Source organism: Littorina saxatilis, linkage group LG8, assembly GCF_037325665.1.
Source record: "Littorina saxatilis isolate snail1 linkage group LG8, US_GU_Lsax_2.0, whole genome shotgun sequence".
NCBI lineage: Eukaryota > Metazoa > Mollusca > Gastropoda > Littorinimorpha > Littorinidae > Littorina > Littorina saxatilis.
In genome coordinates, this window is record NC_090252.1 from 13,896,048 (window position 1) to 13,916,791 (window position 20,744).

General features: G+C 44.0%; 1 protein-coding gene across 1 annotated transcript; it reads left to right on the forward strand.

Moving 5' to 3' along the window:
- Positions 1 to 2,570: 2,570 nt before the first annotated feature.
- LOC138972182 (uncharacterized) lies at positions 2,571 to 20,464 on the forward strand. The gene is made up of 3 exons (XM_070344929.1): positions 2,571 to 2,782; positions 4,031 to 4,366; positions 19,245 to 20,464. The coding sequence occupies exons 1-3, from the start codon at positions 2,731 to 2,733 to the stop codon at positions 19,592 to 19,594; spliced, it is 738 nt and encodes a 245-aa protein (XP_070201030.1). The 5' UTR covers positions 2,571 to 2,730; the 3' UTR covers positions 19,595 to 20,464.
- Positions 20,465 to 20,744: the final 280 nt, after the last annotated feature.

The window sequence follows — 20,744 nt, forward strand, 5'->3', positions numbered from 1 at the left end:
AAAAAGAAAGATTTAAAAACAAACAAACAAATCATAATAATTACTAACTTTCTTGACCAAATTGTGTTTTGGCTAGCCCAGACAAAATAATTATGTGTTCTTAGACATTTGTGTGACCTCATTTTTGAAACTATGACATCATAGCATGATGTCATCACCAATAGTTGAGAAACACGAGAAAAACGATTTCGTTATGCGGGCAGCCACGGGGGATGTATGTATTTTTCAAATGGTTGTAAAACAAGTCTTGTATTTATCACCGTACTCAGGCCCTGTTCTTTTTTTTGTCACACCTAAAACCGTTATTTCTTGTGAGCGACGCAGCTGTATTTTATATCGCTTCACGCGACTTGTGTTTTTTCATGTGTTTGCATGACTAGCACATTTATGCCAGTTGTTAAACCTAAATAAAAACATCGACAGTATCTGTATCAATCACTTTTATGTAGACATGCAAAGTCATGCATTTTTTGGACGCAAATAAACAATCCTATGACGGGTTTCAAATTGTGTTTCCGAAACACTTCGTAACATTTGACCAAATAAATGTACCGATCCAAAATGTTGCTCGAATTACGTCTATTGTTCAGGGCCGGAATGTACCAGACTATCTATCCCCAGGATGTCATCGATACTTAAGCACAATACATGTGTCGAGACTACAGAAAAGATAACAAACCCGAGCTTTCCCTCGATCTAGTTTTGGCATGGGGATGTCCGCATCTTAGCGCATGATAGAATGTCAAGACGGTTCTAAATTCAGGAATCCGCGTTCGAAAGGTGACGTCACTCTGTTCTAAATGACCCATGTAGACCGTGACGTCATGAAAAGCGTGACGAAATGTTTCTTCGAACTTGGTTCCGGTCTTGTTCACCTGCCATTGTTTTCTTCGCGTTGTTGTTTTTTTTTTTGTGCAAATTCACATTTGGTGCAACAAGGACATTTGTTCTAGGATTCAAGTGAAGTAAGTTAGAGGGAAACGGAGGGGGTGGGTTGATCGCCATTTCGACTTGAAGTTCAATTTCGTTTTAAACACTGTCAGTGATCACACAAATTTCCGGAGCAAAACCGACATTTTTTTTTTTTTTACAGTTCATATGTACATCAACCACATTAAACAGGTTATTCCTGTGTGTGACAACATGGTTTCTTCGCACTTGAAGTGCTACCGCCGCCGTGTTGTTTTTCCACTAACCCCGGGATAAGAGACTTATCAGCTTCAAAACGAGGGGATAGTTTGACCCGGCTTTTAGCACGAGGATAGAACTAACCTCGACTCATGCATTGGGGTATTTTTTACAGTGGGCTAAAATAGCTCGAGGATAGGGATTATCCCGAGCTAAAGTCTCTATCCTCGCTACATACATTCCGCCCCAGGTAAACTATTGTAAAAGTTTTAAAGCAATCTACCACGCCACTGTTGACATGCGGCGCTTTTTGTCACAAAACCCCTAAAGAAAAGTGACGAAAAAAATCCCGTATTTGACCGCTCCAGTGAAACCATAACACCGAACTGCCTTTGAAGGAGCTTTTTACATTTAGTCAAGTTTTGACTAAATGTTTTAACATGGAGGGGGAATCGAGACGAGGGTCGTGGTGTATGTGTGTGTGTGTGTGTGTGTGTGTGTGTGTGTGTGTGTGTGTGTGTGTGTGTGTATGTGTGTGTGTGTGTGTGTGTGTGTGTGTGTGTGTGTGTGTATGTAGAGCGATTCAGAGTAAACTACTGGACCGATCTTTATGACATTTTTAATGAGAGTTCCTGGGTATGATATCCCCGGACATGTTTTTCATTTTTTTCGATAAATGTCTTTGATGACGTGATATCCGGCATTTTGTAAAAGTTGAGGCGGCACTGTCACACCCTCATTTTTTAATAAAATGGATTGAAATTTTGGCCAAGCAATCTTCGACAAAGGCCGGACTTTGGTATTGCATTTCAGCTTGGAGGCTTACAAATTAATTAATGACTTTGGTCATTAAAAATTCGAAAATTGTAATTACAATTATGTTTTTTTTTAAAACGACCCAAAATTACGGGTATCTTATTCTTCATCAGTATCTGATACCAAAAACATAAACATATGTTATATTTTGATTAAAAACAAGCTCTGAAAATTAAACATATACAAATTATAATTAAAATTAAATTTCTAAAATCGATTTAAAAACAATTTCATCTTATTCCTTGTCCGTTCCTGATTCCAAAAACATATAGATATGATATGTTTGGATTAAAAACACGTTCAGAAAGTTAAAAAGAATAGAGATATAGAAAAGCGTGCTATCCTCCTCAGCGCTACCGCTACCGCGCTTTTCTGGATTGTCAATTTCACTGCTTTTGCCACGAAAATGCAGTGCGTTCAGTTTCATTCTGTGAGTTCGACTGAGCTTGACTAAATGTTGTATTTTCGCCTTACGCGACTTGTTGTTCAGTTCTGTGCGACGTCAAATGATTGCTATATCTTGACCAAGACTTATCAAGGAAGGGTCGTGTGACCCGAGCCTTTTTTTTGTCTCGGATAATTGATATGACGTCATTGTGTTTATGTGCAACGTCACATTTATCCAAGCCAATTCTAGAGAGTGATCCGTTTCATTGTATTGACTGCCTGTACGTGTGTGTGTTTACTGTTTGATACCACACTCACCTTGGACACCATGCAACTCAGCTTGCAAGACAAAAGACCGCAAATCAATCTGCAGAGGAGTGTGCGTGCTGCAGGACGGGAATGATGAAGAAAGAAACACTAATGTGTGCTGTCCAGGTGGTTGTCACAGTCGGTGAGTTTCACTGCCACAGGGGAGGGGGGGGGTGGAGGGGGGCCTATCAGGGTAGAATGATGTATCTAGTTCCGACAACACAAGTTGAGTTGATTGCTTCCTTCTGAGTACTCGGGGATATAGCTCAGTTGGTAGCGCGCTGGATTTGTATTCAGTTGGCCGCTGTCAGCGTGAGTTCGATCCCAGGTTCGGCGGAAATTTATTTCACAGAGTCAACTTTGTGTGCAGACTCTCTTCGGTGTCCGAACCTCCCCCCGTGTACACTACATTGGGTGTGCACGTTAAAGATCCCACGATTGACAAAAGGGTCTTTCCTGGCAAAATTGCTTAGGCACAGTTAATAATTGTCTACCTATACCCGTGTGACTTGGAATAATAGGCCGTGAAAGGTAAATATGCGCCGAAATGGCAGCAATCTACTGGCCGTATAAAATTTCATCTCACACGGCATTACTGCAGAGCGCCTAGAACTGTACCCACGGAATATGCGCGATATAAGACTCATTGATTGATTGATTGATTGATACTCTAGATCGTACATTTGTGGCGTAGAGGACTTGTCTGGAAACATCGGCGTATGTGTAAGCTATTCTCGTATTGATTAGACTAGAGTACGTGTCGGCTAGGTAACTTTCCATTTTTGAATGGCTGTTTTGGTGTTCTGTCCTTAATTCAGCAAGTGAGTATCAACCCTAATTGCCCCCCCCCCCCCCCCTCCTTGCCCTTCTACGCACAACCCCTCCGTTTGCTCATTATAGTCCGCCACCCATTCTTATTACACAGTGTACATACACACACCCACCCCAGTCTCTCTCTTTCTGCGCGCAAGCATGTGCCTGTGTTTGCGTGTGAGTGTTTGGGTGTGTTTTTGTGAGTGTGTGTATACGTGTGCGTGCGTGCGTGTGTGTGTGTGTATGTGTATGTGCGTGTGTGTGTGTATGTGTGTGTGTATGTGTGTGTATGTGTGTGTGTGTGTGTGTGTATGTGTGTATATGTGTGTGTGTGTGTGTGTAGGTGTGTATGTCAGTCGGTTTGTTTGTTTATTTTTTGTGCGACACGACGTTCATCATCATAAGATGGGAAGAAAAAGAATGAGTTGTGTAAAATGTCCATGTCAGCAGCAATAATCATATCGCAGGATTAGAACAGTCGAGATGTTAGCGACTGTATTTGCATCTGCTCAAAGGACTGCAGTTTAGCTGAATGTTTTATCGTTCTTTTGTCGACTTGTTTCTGTTGGTATCACAGGTTTACGTGTCGCACAATGTGTCGAGCTGGACATGGAATCATCAAACAACGAGATCACGTGTGACGGGTTTGATCGCACGGACACAATGAGGTGGGATTACACTGACGGCGGCAGCAACACCGGAAGTTTTACGTGCCTTGCATCGGGAAGCTGCACGGACATTGCCTTGTTCACCGCCACCCGCGGTGTAGCTTCGTCCTCCAGCACCGTGACGCCCCGAGCAGACATCGACCGATTCAAGACGGTCTACGGCGCTATGACTCTGACCTGTAGCATTGTAGATAGTTTGACAGGCACTGTGACAAGCAGTGTATCGTGTCAAATCGACGTTGTGCGTGAGTAGTATCATCATCAATAGAAGTGGAAGGGGAAGTAGTCGTGGTTGTAGAAGAAAAGAAGTAGAAGTAGAAAGTAGAAGTAGTAGAAGTCATAGCAGGAGGAGGAGGAGTGAGAAGAGGAGGAGTAGAGGAAGTAGTACTATTTGAAGTAAAGTTGTAGGTGTTGACATTCTTGTTGATTATGTTATTGTATTGAACAAAACTAATGTAAAACTACATTTGACGTTAAGTGAGTTATGCAAATTCATTTGATTCTTCAGAACTTTTCAAGCAAACTTAACACAACATGGCATTCTGAGAACGTGGGTAGTTCTGCATCCCCACCCAAACCGACAAAATTTGCTTGTTGCTGCTTGAACATGGGACAGTGCATTGTTGTTGAAAATGATATGTGTCATTGCTGAGTCATCCTAATATTTTTCATTCACGATTTTAGTTAATCTTTGTTTTAATAAAAAAGGGCACCAGCCTGACCTGACTTATAGTGGGTCACCCAGAATCAGTCTTGGTTGGTCAAATATTCAGATTGTACACTAACATGGAAATAAATCGTTTGTTAGCAGACCACGTGGGAACGCGATCTTAGCAATGGGAATCGGGGGAAATGTGAAGTTTGAAAGTTTGAAAGAGTCTCACCCTGTCATCGAAGTACCCAAATCCCTGGTCAGATACTAAACGAATTTGTTGTGTTGCATGAGCAGGTTTATCAACGGGGTAAATGTTGCGTATGTGTGTGCGTGCGTGTGTGTGCGCCTGAAACTATGGCTAGTCACGTCAGAACGACGCTCCATGACGCACTTAAGGCGTTTTGCAAAGGCCTGAGCAGAGAGGGGGAAGGCCTGGGACTTGGCTCCAACAGACGCCACTTTCCGAAACATACTGACAATAGCCGCAACAGGACACAAGGGGTGGGGATCGAGGGCTGGCAGGGTTATTTTTTGCACTCGTTCTTTAAACTGGTTGTTTTTTGACCAGCAAACTAACACAGACAGAGACAAGGGGTCACGGTTTACAAGAAAACATTCCCTGGTGAGCTGCTTTCCAGCATCAAAACGAGCTCCATCACCAAACAAATTCGATTTCCGAAGAAAACCAAAAAAAATCACTACAGAGGCGGCCCAGAACACACAGTCTGCTAGAGTGTCTAACCGAATTTTTGTCTTGATTGCTAACAGAAGTTGCGGCGTGACTGGGGCTTTTCTAGTGACGTCATGCACATCCTTTTTGGCGCTCGATTCCTTTCAGGGTTGATTTCACAAACCACGAGTCTTTGAAAGGATGATCTAGGCCACTTTCTAGGTGCATTATTCGAATAATGTTAATATACTGTTTCACAGAGGAAGGCTTGAGCCTTCGGCTTAAATACGTGGCATAGAGGGCTACGGTTCTCTTAGTCACCGGCACAGGGGGGATGCTCATCCTATTGCAAAAATTCATATAGGATTTTAAGTGAGTTTTAATTGTCTTCACAGTATTGTCAGCAAAAGTACTGCTTCTAAACCCGGCGAGCTCCCTGTTTAGTTCTTCTTCAAACGCCTTTGCCTCTCCTGCACAGGAAACAAAAAGGAATCTTTTGACATATGTTTGCTTAAGTCGGAACTAACACATTCACCCCTATGCGACCAGTTGCTTAGCAACACACAATTTCTCCCAGCTTCCTGCCTCGTGAAGCCTGGAGATAGTGTCTGGAAGAGTGTTCACCAAACCCGGTACATGTATGGCTCTGACTGAAAAATTATGCTTCATACTGAGCCAGAACAGTTTCCTCAATAAACAGTTCATGTATGGGTTTCTACTTCTCCCTTTGTTAATGATCGATTGCTTTGGTAACACTGTTGTCTGTGTGCACTATCACAACGCTGTTTGTCCAAGTCTGCGCCCATCTTTCAATGCCTTTTATTGCGGCGCATAGCTCTTTATAGTTGATGTGAAGCTCGCTGGCGGCCGGTGTGTCCACGTAGACTAGAATCTCAGATCTGTAGCTTGCAAAAAAAATGACACGCTAAACGTTGCTTGTTAGAAGCAAACATCCAGTTTGTATGTGTAGTTTAGATGTATGACAATACGACCAGGATGGATGCCCATCCTGAATATCGTTTTTATGGCCGCCATGACAGTTTTCAAAATGGCTGCCGCCGCTATTAAATTTTGGAATATCTCTGGCTCTAATACGAATAATTAAATAAAGTTTGCATTTATTTCTACATTTTCTGACACAAGGAATGCACTTAAGATATTTTAGAAATGATTCACTAAGTTTTCAAGCTGTTTTTTTAATTATCAATGACATATTGGGAAAAATTAAGACATTCAGACACCAAGACTCTCCAGTTTCTGTACAACTTTACACAAAATAGGTCTGCAGACAATGACAAAATAGTTTCAACATTCTTCAATCCTAGTAAAAAAACAAATATGCAGTACAGATACGGAAACATTAGACAGCAAAGTTCAACAATAGCACCCTTGGCATATTGCAGAGCAAATCAGTCTGATGAGTTTAAACTCTCCCTCTTGTGGAATTGACACACATAATGCATATCGAGTGTACGACTATTTGTTCAATTATCCTGCTGCTCTGCAGGTCTTGGATTTCTGCAGTAGTCTTTGCAGCAGCATGCTCGCGTGCATGCTAGAGCCAGGTGGGTCCACTTGCAATAACGCGTGGCACAGCAGGTAGGACCAGCACCACATCCACAAGATGCAAGTTCCAAACACATTGACTATGGGACTTGAGTTGTCAGAAGCTTAGGTTCAAGAGGAGTGTTAGCATCTTCTGTCCCAACAGCATGCCATCCACTGTCAACGACCGAAGGTAGCTGAGGATTTGTTTCCAGAGCTCTCCTCCAGATCAGCGTTTGGTAATGAGAGCGTCTGATGTGAAGAGAAAGAGCAGCATGTGTTGGCGGGAGATTCTCAATGCTTTTCTTTGCATTGTGAAAGAGAGAGCAGCGCACTTGTTGGCTGGCTGGCTGTGTTTGGATCATACAGCTTGCATATGAAAGCTTCAGCGTCGTCCTGTACCTGCTGGTCAGGGAAGTCCTCCCGACCAAGGTTCTCGAGAAGCTGAGGATGCTTAACACATGTACTCCATGCAGACTGTTTACCTATGCCAGCAAATTGACTGGTGCTGTCTGATCCTGTTATTGCATGGAATGCCAGTACAGACGATTGCACTGCCTCTGGTAGATTAATGTCGTGCACAGGGATATACCGTTTCTTCCTGGATATCCCAGTCTGCATCCACAGAAGGGGACTCTGCTCGGTCCGATGTATAGTGAGGAGAACCAGGGCACCTGTGTCAGAACTGATGATGATTGTCTGACCATATCCCTGCTGAGAGGCATCTTTTGAATGGAGCAGCATTCGAGTGTCAGCTTCCTCATGATCTGCCGATGACAGTTGTGTCATGTCTCTTCCGGATGAAGACCAGACCTTGGCTGCATCTGCAAACCAACCTCCAAGTACAAGTTCTCGTCCCTCCTCCTATGGCAACTTCTCGGCAAGCTGGGAACAGAGAAAATGTGCCAGGCTGGCTTTGTTTTCATTTGATGACAAGACCACCGGCTACTTTGCCTGCTTTGTTCACATGCTCAACAGCCTGGTAATCTGGGATCTGGTTAAATTTTTGCTTTGACTCCTTCGTCACAAAATCCTCAGCTAAGAAGGGTGCATATCTGGCACTGTCTCAGAGAGCATTATCATATCTGCCAGAAACACTGCTCCCCATCGAGTGTAGTTGACATGGTCAAAGGCCCCAAACCAAGGCAGCATCTCTGAGAAGGATGAGAGAAACAGATTCCAATCTCTATCACACAGGGAGCACGTGAAATGCAAGAGAATGGACACCAGCTTCATGTACGTCCGCCAGTACTGGAATGTTGCATTCTCTGCGCAGCTGCTGTCAAACTCATCCAACAAAGCTGCCATCTGTCTTGCCTCTGCCAGAAGAAAAGGAAGAGACGTGCTGATCTCTAGATCATCTTTGTCAGCTATCTTTCAAGGTGTGACTGATGACTTTCTCATGTTCTGCTGCCCAGTCTTTGAAGTGAGAGAAAAGAATGGTCCAGAGTGCTTCCAGGGTTAGCTTATGTGCATGTATCACTCGATTCCAGGTTTTCCCTTTCATGACATTGCCATGCAGCTGTGTTTCGCCAAGGACGCCACTCTCAATCCAGATGTCAGGGAAACCAGAAGAAGCCATATATTCACCTATCACCTTGGAAAAGATCTTTTGAATGTGGAATCTTCCCAACATGAAGATGAAATCTTTGCAACTGTCTTTCTTGTCCCATTGCAACATTTTTGCTTTGATCGTGAATGTTTCGCCCAGTTTTTTGGTCATTGCCAAGCCACGTTTCACGACAGTCCAGAGAGTGTCACATTAATGGGCTAGAGCGTTCAGAATAGGCATGGACCCTACTTCTGTACGAGGAGTGTCGGCGGTGGACATCTTTTGATTGAAGCCACTCCATCCTGGAACTACCTGGAGATCGGGCTGATGCTATCGTGCAAAAGCAAACAAGCATGCCAGGTCCAAAGTGAGAGACTCCATCATATTTTTAGCATCTGGGTCATACCAGTGTTCCTGCACCTCTTTTTGAAAGAAACGGTTCTGGTTTCGGATTTGTCATGTTTGCGTTTTCCAGATCAGAAAGTTCAGGAGGTGTTTGGACAACTTTTGAAGACGACACCTTGACCTGAATATCTATTACTGGCTCTTGGCGGTTTTTTCTCTTATACTGGGTTGCGTGAAAGGTTCCCATTCCACTGAGGGTTTTTTCAATGATGTCGATGTTGTCCGCTGAGAAACGGACATATCCTTGTTGTGTTTCCTCAGAAAAGTTTATTGGTATCATGACATTGCCATGTCCATGATACCGGCTGATGACATGTGTCATATGGCTGTGTCGATGTCGGCACGAAGTACGGTCTCGTATGACACTGAATGACCAGCAGCATTGAGAAGTGTCACAAGCTCTTTGGACCGCGTTGCTTGATGAACACTTAGCTCCAGACCAAGATGCTTGGGTGTCATTTTTCGGCCTCATGATGCTAGAAACACAGTGTCTTGACAGACGCTAAGAACTTTGGTCCTGATCTCTGTTTTCTTGTCATGACGTGCCTCTTCATCAGTGTACACAAGAGTTTAATGAGAAGAAACAAGGTCTCTGGCACCACTTTTTCAGCATGTTCTATGTCTAGGTTGCCAACTGTGTCATGTCCTTTGGTATGTTTCATGCCATTGTGGATCTTCACAGCAACTCGGAACAACCAGCTCAGAATGTCATCTTCGTGGTGAATTGTGGTATGCTCATTTTCAGTCTGGAGCATATCTTCATCTTCACTGCAGCTCCCTTCTTCAATGATGTTTTGAAGCATGTTTTTCACTGCAACATCACCAAAACCTGATGGCACAATCAGAAGTGGCTTTAGGGGGTCCAGTGGTTGCCCAAATGACACCGTATCACCGAGAACTTTCAGTATCTTCTCTTTGAATCGGTTGCTTCTGTAAGGAGCAGGCTGGACATCAAAATCTCTCGAGAGCATCATGTTATAGTGGTCCCAGACAGTTTTCAGGGAAAAAATATGTCCTTTTGCCATCTCGTTCTGGAGGTCTGTCATTGTGTTCTCAAAACAGATGGAATCATGGTTCTTCTCCTCACTTTGACTGCTTTTGTGTTCATGCTTTCGGCAAAAGAGTACATAACACTTAAAGTGATACTTTCCTTCATCTGCCATCATATCAGAGACCCCAGCTAATCTGCACCTCGTGACTGGATCGAACAGAGACAGTTGAATCATTTTGGTAGACGTGTGCTCAAACGCAACTTGGTTCAGTTTGCTTTCAGGGACATTGGACTGGCAAAAGATGCATTTTGACCAGTCCGTAGTAGTGACTGAAGATCGGAGCAGTGTCTTTGTTGGCTGGGTAGTGAAAGTTGAACTTGACAGCATTTGTGTCAGAGACAGCTTCTGGTTTAAAACGCTGCTTAAGCCGTTCAATGTTGCCCTCGTGTGTAAAGCTGCTGTAGCAATCTTTATGCCAACGTATTTCATGAGGCATGGCATAAAAGGTTAAACGGTTTAAGGGTATCAATCACTTCAATGAAGGTTTCATCATTGTATTTCTCACGTTGATGTATGCCTTGAGTGACGTTGTTTATGCCATCCTCTATAGCTTGTCGTACCCCCCGCGGGTTAGGGGGAAGAATTTACCCGATGCTCCCCAGCATGTCGTAAGAGGCGACTAACGGATTCTGTTTCTCCTTTTACCCTTGTTAAGTGTTTCTTGTATAGAATATAGTCAATGTTTGTAAAGATATTAGTCAAGCAGTATGTAAGAAATGTTAAGTCCTTTGTACTGGAAACTTGCATTCTCCCAGTAAGGTCATATATTGTACTACGTTGCAAGCCCCTGGAGCAATTTTTTGATTAGTGCTTTTGTGAACAAGAAACAATTAACAAGTGGCTCTATCCCATCTTCCCCCTTTCCCCGTCGCGATATAACCTTCGTGGTTGAAAACGACGTTAAACACCAAATAAAGAAAGAAAGATATAGCTTGTCGTAGTGGATTTGTCTTGCTGGTTGGTCTGGCATCTTGACAAAAAATACACTGCTCCCGCTCAATATCTATTGCTTCTTGCCGGCACCTTATTTCTGATGAAAGTCTACATGCTGGCTCCATATTCTATTCCTGTGACATAAACTGAAAACAAACCTACTTGAAATCATTTGAAGAAAGAACAATCGTTCGTGATTGGACCAACACAATTTGAATAAAACAAATATTTTGACCAAAACTTATTTTAAATTGCAATAAGCACAAATTGTATCATAATATTCGAGTTCTGCAGCCTCGAATTAGTATAAATAGCCATTTGGTTTTGGGATTTACTTCATATACAAGTGGAAATAGGCTTGTGTATGGCGGTTTCGGCCGCCATTTTGAAAACTGTCATGGCGGCCATACCAGTAAAATTCAGAAGTGGCATCCATGCCAGGCATATAGCTGAATGTCCAAGCTACAAGACCAAAGTGGATGCTTGCTTCTAACAAGCAACGTTTAGGGTGTTTGACCTTTTGTAAGTCAGCCTCTAGACTAACGTGAAACACAGAGTATTGCCAGTCCCCTCAACAAAACCGGTGCAACTGAATTTTACGCACTTTTGAATTTCACGCTATGAATTTCTCGCATTTCTTAACACATGAATTTCACGCAGGTTTCCAGTTAAAATCTCTCCTTACTTGTCATTTGAATGCCACGCACACGCATGCACACGCATGCACGTATCCCTCTGCATAGGTGTGTTCGTGAGTGAGTCCCGTGTATAGACGCGTGAATTCAAATCACAATTCAGCAAGACACGAATACCAACAACCAACATGGGAAATCCGTGGGAGTTTATACGTCACGACGGTTCGCTCACAACATTACTCACAAATCACAATTAAGTTCAACTACACGGCTCATTTCGCCATGGCACAGCAAGAGACGAGCATCACAATAACAACAACCAACAGGGGAAATCCGGCAATTCTCAGCCGTGGGAGTTTATACGTCAAGGACCGTGAAACCAAGAAATCAAAGACATGGCGTTGTTCGATACGTGGATGTCCAGTGCGATTGAAAACAAGTCTCGACTTCAAGGATCCGATTTACTCAAATGAGCACAATCATGAACTAAAGACAGAGAAAGACATTTCCGTCTCCGATCACGATCGGTCCGATCATCATCGGTCACGAGCAACTCTATCTCATATACACACACACCCCAACGCATACACTACATGTGTGATTTTCAAAAGCTCACATGCGTGACTTTCAAAAGCTCACATGCGTGAAATTCAAACCACCAAATGCGGGAAAATCAAATGCGGGAAGACAAAAAAAAATTCAAATGCACCCCTACAAAACACACCACACGCTTTTCCACACGCATCGACATGCACATGATGAGTTTCGCCTCTGTTGTAATAAATTACACCAATAAATGTGCACAGGTAAGCCAACCACCACTGCACATTTTTATGAAACTCGCTGCTGAGTTTTGTTTTTTTGATTCTGCTGCCGCAGGGGCTTTATAGCGTCCAGGATGCACCGCAAGAAAAATTTGCCAACTTTTGCTCTCCCAATGACAGAGTGCAATCACGTGTGTCTATCTCTATGCCTAGGAATGTAATGCGCTGAGTGGGTCCAACAACCTTGTTCCAGCTGATATGAAAACCAAATCTCCGAACGAGACCTATCAAGCAATGCAAAGCGTTATTGCACTCTTCTCGAGTTGGTGCAATCAGCAGAAAATCATCAATGTAAACAACCACACCCTTTATGCCACAGCGTCGTAAACATCTGCCTATTGCTTGAGAGAGTCTATGAAAATGACTTGGTGCTTTTGAGGCCCCAAAGGGGAGCCTTGTATCAAATAAATAGGTCGGTGCTCTTTCTCCTTTAAAGCGCCACTTCAGTCCTGTAACTCTGTAATCATCTCTATGCACTGGTACAGATCTGTAGGCAGATGTAAGGTCCAACTTCGCCATCCAGTACCCCGGTTTTGCCAAAGAGCATGCGTCCTCAATTGTCTGAAAATGCTCATGTTGCACTGAGGCATAGTCATTCATAGCACAACCCATAGGACGACTACCGTCGTGAATGAGACGAATGTCACCGTCGTCTTTTTCAATGGCTGCTAAAGGACTAACAATGGTAGATTTTTTCTGAGGCCAAAACATAATTCCCTGCCGCAATTTGCTTCAAAAGTTCTTTTTCTACTGCATCGTTATGCTGAATGGCTGATCTGTGATTATCACTCTCTGCTGTACGTATTACACAATGTTCATCTGTAATTCTGAACCCCTGCCTTATGCCTTCTAATAGGAACTTTCTATCAGAATCACATTTTAACTCGTCCTCCCATTTTTCGACCTTTCTAGAAATGGATGATATATTTTCCTTGTTGCCTAGCCAATCACAACTAAACGGGTTTTGTGGCAAAAAGGGGCTTTCTAACTTGCTATCTCCCACCTTGTTCGTTTTTGTTGGCTGCGCATTGTCCTATCTGGAGACTGGGTTCTGATCACCGACAGGAGCAGGCGGTTGTGTGAAGCTGTGGCTGACCGCAGGGTGGTCGCGCTGGAGGCACACCGAACACACGTGTTCCAATTGGCAGCGGGGGGCATACCTGCAGTGCCCCTTGTTCCATTGGTGACACACCTCCCTGCCCGAGGGGGCCATCACCCTCCTGGGTCCTAGGGGATGGCCAGAGGTGCCCGTAGGGGCGGGAGGCTGCCCTCTCCTCTGCGGTGGTGTTGGTCCCCGCTCCCGCAGGGCCACGAGAGCGAGGTGCTGGGAGTCGCTACCCCACTTGTACCCTTCTGCTGCCTGGTTCTGGCGATACTGGTCGTCATAAATCATAACTGATGACCACGGGGAGCGGGCGGCCATTCCCTCACCTTCGCGGTATATGTTAGGTACTCTAGCGCCCCTCTACCTGTCAGTTGGCCCGATTCAAGGAGTTTCGTCATAATCCGGCTGTTAGCCGCAATCCACTGGGCCGGCGTTACATTTTCTGGTTTGGGTTTTTGGGAGGGGAGGCGAAGGGAGATGCCCCGCTGAGGTGCACCTCCTCCTGCATTTCACAAGTCCCCACAAATTCGACTATGCGTAAGGCGCCCTCACCTGTTCGAGATCGCCCGTTGTCGATGTCCATTGAAGCAGATTGCGAGGGTCCGTGTAAAAGTTGATGCAGCGACTGCTGAGCCACTGTGCCCCCTGTCGCCGTATCGTCTGCCCCTGCCAGTACAGCTCCGCCATTTTCCTTTTGGAGGGCGAGTATGGCGGCCCAGGTAGCGACAAGGTGGCCGCGTTTTAGTTTGAGCGAATTAATGTCCTCCTTGGTGGCGTGAAGGAGGGCTCGTTTGCTGTCAAAGCCCTCTTGAGAAAGTTCCTCCGCCACCGTGCTGGGGAGCTGAGCAGACCATTTGTCGAAGCGAAAAGGATCTCCGCTGGATTCCATTCTGAGAGCTAGTGATGAGCGCTGCTGCGACGCGGGCGCAGGTAAAAAAGCCAAGTGAGCGGCTCACTGCTGGTCAGTCTAACATACCTGACATCAGCTCACAATTTAAGACAAAAATGCATCATAAAAAGCATGCAGACCGAGGGGTTGTGACTGGTGGTACCCACCAGCCACAGTCACAGTAAAAAGAGTGTTTAAATTATATTTATACTAAATAACACTTTCTTTTTTTTTCCCGACCTACCGACCCTATATTTTTGCCTATGCTACCGTAAACAGACTATGTTTTGTGTGCCTAATAACATTCAAAATGATAATGACAACTACCTCTGCCCTAAGACGTTTTTAACAGTTCTTCCCCGACCTAAGTTGGATTGAAGTGAACAGTCTGTGTTTCGCGCAACTTGATATTCTCCAACTTGGACACTGTACAGTTGTTCCAAATCGAAATGCGTTATGTTTCTGTTTATCTGTTCCTATAACGTTTGAACAAAATGGAATCCACCATCTTCTTCCCATATGACTCACAAGATGCAGCCCTCCTCTCCGCTATCGGCAGCCACTCGCCAGTGTTCTTTGAATGGTCGATTTTTACGCGGGTTTCCCTGATAATTACACATTAACATGCTTCCATTTGAAACTTCGAGGTCTTCATCGGGGATTGGCGCCCGACCAAAGGTAATTGAAGCCCGACGGAGCGAAGCGACGGAGGGCTTCAATTAGACTTTGGGAGGGCGTCAATCCCCGATGAAGACCGAGAAGTTTCAAATGGAAGCGTGTTAATGTTATTGTAATTCAATCTGACGACGATCTCTTTCCTGCTTTCATGCGATGGTAAACAGACAGAATTGGTTCTGTTCTGTTCACACACTACTTTCAGTCCACCTACCTGCAAGGGTCAAGTCCCAAGAAATATGTATCTGTATTCCTATCGTATCACTCTCCTCCTGTTTTGTTTTCTTTCACATACATTTTCCCTCCTTTTTTGACGGGTTTCTGGACAGCAAACTCAAAACAATTTCTTTTCATCACAAAAGCGATCTTTGGAATTGACTGACGTAGTCCGAAAGAATTCATGCATCAACTTACGTCACGTATCCGACGTCATCACTTCCGCATACCTTATGGTCTCGGTATTTCGTTGGTACTTCATATTTCCTACTTGTAAAATGACCCTCAAAGCTAACCGAGACTAGTTGAGGCTGTATCAATGCGCCTCTGCCAGCAGGTTGTTAATGGATTTTTAGCGAGTGACTATCGACAATTAGTGACCTGTAATTTTTAATGAGTTGGGGCATTCTGACCAATCACAGGATCTGTTTCATTAAAACGCAAACTCGATTGAATTAAAATAGATATTATATACGTTTTAGGAATCAATGACGAAAGTAACAAGTCGCGTAAGGCGAAATTACTTGATTTAGTCAAGCTGTGGAACTCACAGAATGAAACTGGACGTAGTCCGCCGCTGGTGCAAAAGGCAGTGAAAGTGACGAGCCTGTTTGGCTTTACTTTATTTGGTGTTTAACGTCGTTTTCAACCGTTCAAGGTTATATCGCGACGGGGAAAGGGGGGGGGTGGGATAGGGGAAAGGGGGGAGATGGGATAGAGCCACTTTTCAAATGTTTCTTGTTCACAAATGCACTAATCAAAAAATTGCTCTAGGGTCTTGCAACGTAGTACAATATTAACAGCTATTGTGTTTTCAGCGTAGCAATAGGGCCCGATATTTAGACGAGACAAGTATAATGCCGACGAGTCGAAGACGAGTCGCATTATACTTGTTCGAGTCTAAATATCGGACCCTATTGCTACGATGAAAACACAATAGCGTTTATATAGCTATTCTGACATTAAATTCTGTGTTAAAATCATGTTTTTGTCAGCAACAAGGACCAGAATGGTCCATGTCGTTGATTGCAGACGACGGTTCCCTTTCTGCATGAAGCCACGGAAATAACCGAACATTGAAAAACCCACGGACATGTATTACGGAGAAAACTCAAGATAACCGGATGCTTAGCATTACGTCAATATCTTAGGAATCATATGACGTTATGACGTATCATGCTTGCCTACGTAGATTGTATGTTCGAAAGTCTGACTTCTGTTGGGAATTCGCGTGGTGAAGACTGCGGTAAATCTGTAGATGATAAGAGAACAAGGATTGTCTCAGAAGAAACGACGAAATGTTTCAGACCGGTAACTTCATTTCAACATTGCACTACACAATGGACAGGAGACAGGAGAGTTTGCTGATTTTGTGTTAAACATTGGTGATTGGAGAGATCGTCTGCAAAAATCAGAGATAGGTCGCTTCAGATTGCAGCTTCTGGAAATTTGCAAGGTTTGCTGCCAGTTAAAGAACTGGATTTTACACGTAATGTATGTCATGTACAGTAAGCAACAACAAAAACACACACAAAGCAAATTGCATCGTCTGTCGACTAGCCACAGACACAAGCCTGGCGAGGTATGCGTGTACTTTATACACGTGGAAGAAACCGGAACCATGCGTCTTTGTTATTGCCGATATCGTTTGGATATCGGCAAAAATGGCCAACTTTCGTAGCGTTATGCTTTGATGATCGGAAAAGGGATGTGTGAGACCATCCAATCACAGCCCCCGAATCCCCCCACGTGTCCATCAGAATAGCTATATATGACCCTACTGGGAGAATGCAAGTTTCCAGTACAAAGGACTCAACATTTCTTACATACTGCTTCACTAATATCTTCACAAAAATTGACTATATTCTATACAAGAAACACTTAACAAGGGTAAAAAGAGAAACAGAATCCATTAGTCGCCTCTTACGACATGCTGGGGAGCATCGGGTAAATTCTTTCTTGTCCCCACCAGTATGGGACTCCCCCTAACCCGCGGGGGGGGGGGGGGGGGGGGGGGGGGGGGCGCCTGTTTGGCGCAGTTGCGGTTGCGCTGTGCTTCATAGCACGCTTTACTGTACCTCTCTTCGTTTTAACTTTCTGAGCGTGTTTTCAATCCAAACATATCATATCTATATGTTTTTGGAATCAGCAACCGACCAGGAATAAGATGAAATAGTTTTTAAATCGATTTCGGAAATTTATTTTGATCATAATTTTTATATTTTCTGAGCTTGTTTTTTTATCCAACTATAACATTTTTTTTTTTTTTTGGGGGGGGGGGGGGGATCAGAAAATGATGAAGAATAAGATCAACGTAAATTTGGATCGTTTTATATACATATATTTTTTTTAATTTTTAGATGTGTAATGACCTAAGTCATCAATTAATTTTTAAGCCACCAAGCTGAAATGCAATACCGAAGTCCGGCCTTCGTCGAAGATTGCTTGGCCAAAATTTCAATCAATTTGATAAACCGGCACGGTTGGCCTAGTGGTAAGGCGTCCGCCCCGTGATCGGGAGGTCGTGGGTTCGAACCCCGGCCGGGTCATACCTAAGACTTTAAAATTGGCAATCTAGTGGCTGCTCCGCCTGGTGTCTGGCATTATGGGGTTAATGCTAGGACTGGTTGGTCCGGTGTCAGAATAATGTGACTGGGTGAGACATGAAGCCTGTGCTGCGACTTCTGCCTTGTGTGTGGCGCACGTTAAATGTCAAAAGCAGCACCGCCCTGATATGGCCCTTCGTGGTCGGCTGGGCGTTAAGCAAACAAACAAACAAAAAATCAATTTGATTGAAAAATGAGGGTGTGACAGTGCCGCCTCAACGTTTACAAAAATCCGAATATGACGTCATCAAAGACATTTATCGACAAAATGAAAACAAATCCGGGATATCATTCCCAGAAACTCTCAAGTCAAATTTCATAAAGATCGGTCCAGTCGTTTAGTATTAATCGCTCTACACACACACACACACACACACACACACACACACACACACACACATACACCACGACCCTCGTCTCGATTCCCCCCTCTACGTTAAAACATTTTGTCAAAACTTGACTAAATGTAAAAACAGCTCGGCTGCAGCCCGAATGAAACGTGGAAATCGTGTCTGAGACGGGAGCCTCTGTCTTGTATCTCTAGAACATGGCAGCGGTTTTGCAGACAACAGTGTCTGCATATCTTTACTTGGCTTTGAAAAATAAAACTCAAACTCAGTAGTAATACAAAACTTTCGTTGGTTTGTATGTTTACTGGCCAGACGATTTCTACTAGCCAGCCGGAATAGTTCCTCGTCCCTGGCGACCGAGCGGTTGATGTGTTCATCCCTGGTTGCCTGCATTGTTTGCTTATCCGATGTCTTCTAACATATTTATTTTAAGCCAGTTCCACTGCAATCGTGTTTGTTTGTTTGTTTGTTTGCTTAACGCCCAGCCGACCACGAAGGGCCATATCAGGGCGGTGCTGCTTTTGACATTTAACGTGCGCCACACACAAGACAGAAGTCGCAGCACAGGCTTCATGTCTCACCCAGTCACATTATTCTGACACCGGACCAACCAGTCCTAGCACTAACCCCATAATGCCAGACGCCAGGCGGAGCAGCCACTAGATTGCCAATTTCAAAGTCTTAGGTATGACCCGGCCGGGGTTCGAACACACGACCTCCCGATCACGGAGCGGACGCCTTACCACTAGGCCAACTGTGCCGGTCTGCAATTGTGTAGCTGTCTGCTCGTTTTATAGTGATATGGCAGAGTGGAATGATGCGAGTTTCGTTGAATGTACCCAGCTTGAATATATTCTTAAGGAATATTTATTCAAACACGTAAACGAAAGCTTATCCTTGAACAGTGGATGTTTCAGACCAGGGGGAAAACCAATATGTCGAGGACCAAAAGTTCGAGGACATTTTTTTGAGAGTCAAAACGTCTCCTCATACCATACAATTTTGTTTCAGGTGGTGAACTCTGTGTTGAATCAGAGGACTACTGCAATGCTTGTATTGACGAATCTACTGACGGAGATACGGTGATCGCTAACGTAACTGTAACTAGCCAGACAGTACGTGGTGACATTGTTGCATCAACGCGGAAGGCTGAGGACAGCACAACGCCTGGATACACAACGCCTGGATACACAACAGGCAGTGCTGAACACAGCTCAAAGCCCGGAATCAAGAACAACAGTGACAACAACAGCACAACGCCCCCAGACACGGGATCCAGTTCACCAAGCACTCAGATCTTCGGTCTGGGTGTGGCAGGTGTTTGTGTCGTCATGGCAGCAGTCGGAGCTCGAGTTTACTGACTCACGAAACGTAGGTCAGGAAGTCAACAAAACGCACCTTCCGCCAAAACCCTTCCAGCTAACGCCCCTCCAGCCAAAACCCTTCCAGTTAACGCCCCTCCCGCCAAAACACTTCCAGCTAACGCCCCTCCAGCCAACGCCCTTCCTACCAACGAATCTACAGGCTAGAGCTTTTATTGTCAAGTAATTTTTTACTCTTTAGAAGACTTTATATAATTATAGGGAACAGGACAATCCAACGGGCACAGCACGGTTGATAACGTTTTAAAATTATGTTTAAAAAAAGTATAGGCACGAAAGAAACACACACACACACACACACACACACACACACACACACACACACACACACACACACACACACACACACACACACACACACACACACTATTTACTTTTACGTTCTTTGGATATTTTACTGTTGTAAAGCTTTATTCAAGAAAGGTTATATTGTTTGTCGGCAGGAAGTATTTTATGGTACATATTTAATCACAAAAGCTTTCATTGGCTATGATCAAACATAGAAGACATTTTATAGTTTATTGGTCAAAACAACAACATCGGAACAGAATAAGGGTAATATTTTATATAGTCCTAAGAGGCTACCCTCAAGGAAATTGGGGCTGCTGTCTCAACGGGGAAAGCGAGCTGCCATACAGTACGGCGCTGCCCATCTTTTTACATTTAGTCAAGTTTTGACTAAATGTTTTAAGGGGAGACCGGGCAGGCAGAATGAGTTATTTTTGGTCTCATACACCTTTTTGGGGTTGTTGCATTTTTCACACATTTGAATATCCTGGAATGCATTCAATAATCTGCTTTTATGATTTTAGGCATGTATTCATGTAAATAAAACCATTTTTAAACCGATGTTTTGTTGTTTTTGTCTGTGTTTTATAAACAAAATCGGGAAAAACTGGTCTACTTTGGACACTCTGTGCTGGTAAATGTGCGCACATGACATGGCCCTTCGCTGTTCAAACTGTGTGGAAATTTCCGTTCTTCAAGATGACGTCATCACCGTTGGGGAATTTCCGTTGACATAGGCACAAAGAGAGAGAATCCGTTCCAACCGAAACCCCGGAATTAATTAAATGCAAAGATATGTAGGTCAAAGGCATTTGGCGCATGCTCAGAAGCAGCCGCGCAA